Source organism: Sphaeroforma arctica (assembly GCF_001186125.1).
Source record: "Sphaeroforma arctica JP610 unplaced genomic scaffold supercont1.3, whole genome shotgun sequence".
Taxonomy (NCBI): Eukaryota; class Ichthyosporea; order Ichthyophonida; genus Sphaeroforma; species Sphaeroforma arctica.
The window spans coordinates 147,481-150,659 of record NW_014040555.1 but is presented as its reverse complement, the minus strand read 5'-3'; the positions used below and the strand labels follow the sequence as shown (position 1 = coordinate 150,659).

At 40.8% G+C, this 3,179-nt stretch overlaps 1 protein-coding gene across 1 annotated transcript in view; it reads left to right on the top strand.

Moving 5' to 3' along the window:
- Positions 1-1,939, top strand: part of SARC_00139 (hypothetical protein) — a gene marked incomplete at its 3' end in the record, with an annotated part of 6,241 nt that extends 4,302 nt beyond the window's left edge. Inside the window, exons 5-7 of the mRNA XM_014306194.1 lie at positions 7-772; positions 1,074-1,570; positions 1,859-1,939. Coding sequence (XP_014161669.1) covers positions 7-772; positions 1,074-1,570; positions 1,859-1,939 — 1,344 coding nt within the window. The remainder of the gene's footprint in view (positions 1-6; positions 773-1,073; positions 1,571-1,858) is intronic.
- Between the last annotated feature and the right edge of the window lie 1,240 nt (positions 1,940-3,179).

Here is a 3,179-nt window from a genome sequence, read left to right as displayed (position 1 = left end):
GATGAGAACGATAAAAAAGATAAGGAAGATGCTAAGGATGATGAAGATAAAGAGGATGATAAGGCGAACGATGATGATGATGATGATGCTGAAAAGGATGATGAAGATAAGGGTGATGAAGATGATAAGGATGATGACGAGAACAGTGAGAAGAAGAATGACGAGGATATTTATGATAAAAATGTTGACAATGACGATGATGCTAAGAAGGAGAGTGCGGGTGAAAATGTTATTGGTGATGGCGAAGACGAAGCTGATGATGACACTTCAGAGAAATCAAAGGTCAAGCAGGATGATAGCGAGAATGATGAAGATGATATGGCTGTGAGGGTCAAATCTGAAAATAGTGGCAAAGACGATGCTGATGTCGAATCGAATGATGATGACGAGGACGAAGACGAAGTTGATAATAACAACAAAACGGAAACAGCCAAGGGCAAAGGATCAAAAGCTGTCGAGGAAGAAGGTGACAATGATGATGCCGATGAGGATGATAAAAAGGAGAACACGATAAAGGCAACGAAGGATAAAGAGGACCAGGCGGAATATGACAAGAAGGGTTCTAAAGCCGACGCAGACGAGGATGAAGAAAACGATGACGGAAGTGCTGAGGAAGGTGAAGAAACAGAGACAGTTGCGGATACCGAGTCTGACTTGAAGGGCAAGAAGACCAAATCCGGAAGCAAGGCTGTGGATGATGAAGAAAAGGATGTCGAGAGCGATGATGATGCACAGGGTGCCGCTGATGATGATGAGAATGAAACAGACGCAGGTGAGATAATATTTACTTTGCTCCCCAGTTGACTCAGTCCTAGATTGGAGTTTTGATGTTTTGATTTATCGTGGTTCTTGCTTCATGGAGAGTGCTATGTTGATACGTACCAATTGCTTAGTTTTCGTACGCAATAGATCCAGAGTTTGCGGCATAGTCTAAAAGCGTATATAAGCATCTCTTTCGGCTCAACATATCCCTTTTCAGGATGCTCGGATTAAGTATATTCAGAAGGAGAACAAAAATTTACTACATACATACTGCAATCAATAACGTACAAGTTCGCATCCTAAATGTACAGACACGGACAAGAATGCCGATGAAAGCCAGTCCGATACAGCTAAGAACACATCACAGGACGCATCGGCCAAGGAAGCTGATGTGGCCAGAGCTAAGGCCATTCAAGAGTTGCAGAAGTTGGCAGCAGCAACCAAAGATACAGAAGAAAGTCAGTTCGATACAGTTGAAAACACATCAAAAGACGAATCAGCCGATGAAGCTGATATGGTCAAAGCTAAGGCGATTCAAGAGTTGCAGAAGTTGGCAGCAGCAACCACAGACACAGCTCCTTCCAAACCCTCTCATAAGGTGGCTGATGATGTAGAGGACAAGTTGGACGAGATGGAGAAGGACCTGAATCTACTCAGCCAAACACTAATTACTTCCGAAAATAAGGATGAAAGTGAAGATGACGTAAAGGACAAGCCCAGTATGGATTCAATACTGATGGACAGTTCAAACAAGAAAAAGGCGAGTATGGTTGACGAAGATGATGTGGAAGTCGTGGATAAAAACGAGGTGTGTGCAATAAGCGAAAACGACCCCTATTATTCTGAATGATTGTAGTATTTCAAGTGATTGCCAGTAGAGTCGTTATTTTAGCTTGCAATTCGTGTGAATCGACAACGTCTAAATACTATAGCGAAACATACTGCCTCTGATTAAAAGCGAAGCGCTACGCTTGGTGTGACAAGATCTATTCACATAAGTCAGTCCGTGTACTAACAAGTACGAAATATTTATCACGGGATTCTTTTGAATGTTTTATGTACTAACAATCACTTTAAATGTATTTGGCTGCAAAAGTCCAATGACGAACCAGAAGAGGACGACTACCCTGAAGAAGATAATGATGAGGAGGGCGATGACGAGGCGCCAGACATGTAAATAGTGTCCGTTTAAAAAATAATGTATATACACAAAAATATCGATGCCGGGATGTTTTATCAACTAACTCAATAAATAAGAATTGTAAGCTCATCTGTAGGTTTGTGTATGGTAACTAGCCTGTGCTTCAGATAAAAAGGTGATGGGAAACACTCACAAGTATTTACATCGAGTTAACGGATGCGAAACTCATTACACGAGCGCTCTCTAACAACAGTATATTTTCTATCTGCTAAAGTGAACTATATTGCTCTATATCAATGCTGACAACCCTTTTTATACCTCCCTGCTAAATTTAACACCTAAACCTGGCCTGTGATCTGTAGTCCGGGTCAGAAAAAGCCAATATATTTACTGGTATTTAATCGAGTCCATCGCTTTATTTGTAAGTATGACCATTTTTATAGCGACAGTAATATATCTACATATACTGTATAAGCACTCAAAATCATTACTTTCCGCGCGAAGTTTGCAGTCGGAACATTCGTGTTGCGCAAATCAGGTTAAGTTCTTATTAGGCCGAATCAGTCAACAAGTACATATACAGTCAACAATCTCTCGCACTCTCTCGATGCTGTCTCAACTGAAGGAATCCCTACAAGAGTACTTCACAGGTTATGATAGACACAAAGACCGTTCTTTAAAGCATATTCCAGTGAGAATATATTCCTTTGTATATCCTGACTTTGGCATGGGTACTATCTGTTTGGTTGATTTCAAATGTTGACACGCCAGGGTAGAGTGACATATGAGAATACGTAGCATTGCTCCACTATACTATGTCAGCCACCTTTGATATGCCTGCCCTGGAGGCTGGAGGCTGGGACGCTGGGCCTGCTCTACTTTCAGGAGTAGAATCGAGGGCCAAGATCAATATTTCACTATCATGAGCCCATTGTTCATTCAAAAGTCTCATTGCCCAACTTACACCTATGCTTGTTTCAGGCAGTTGTCACTGTTCAGGCTTTCAGCGCCGCCTTTATTTCCAGACAAAATAGTGAAAATACAAATGTATGTACGCTTGAAAAAAGAAAAAAAACTCACTCAAAGTCTGTGATGGAGTACAATATTTTGAGTATCAGTTAAAAATATTTTTTGAGTGAATATTATAGTCAAAGACATACAATTTTATAAAATTTATTAAAACAAAATACCCCCCCCCCACTACTACTACTACACACTACACTACTAGTACGTACTCGCACTACTACACTACGACACTACTACTCTACGTACGTAC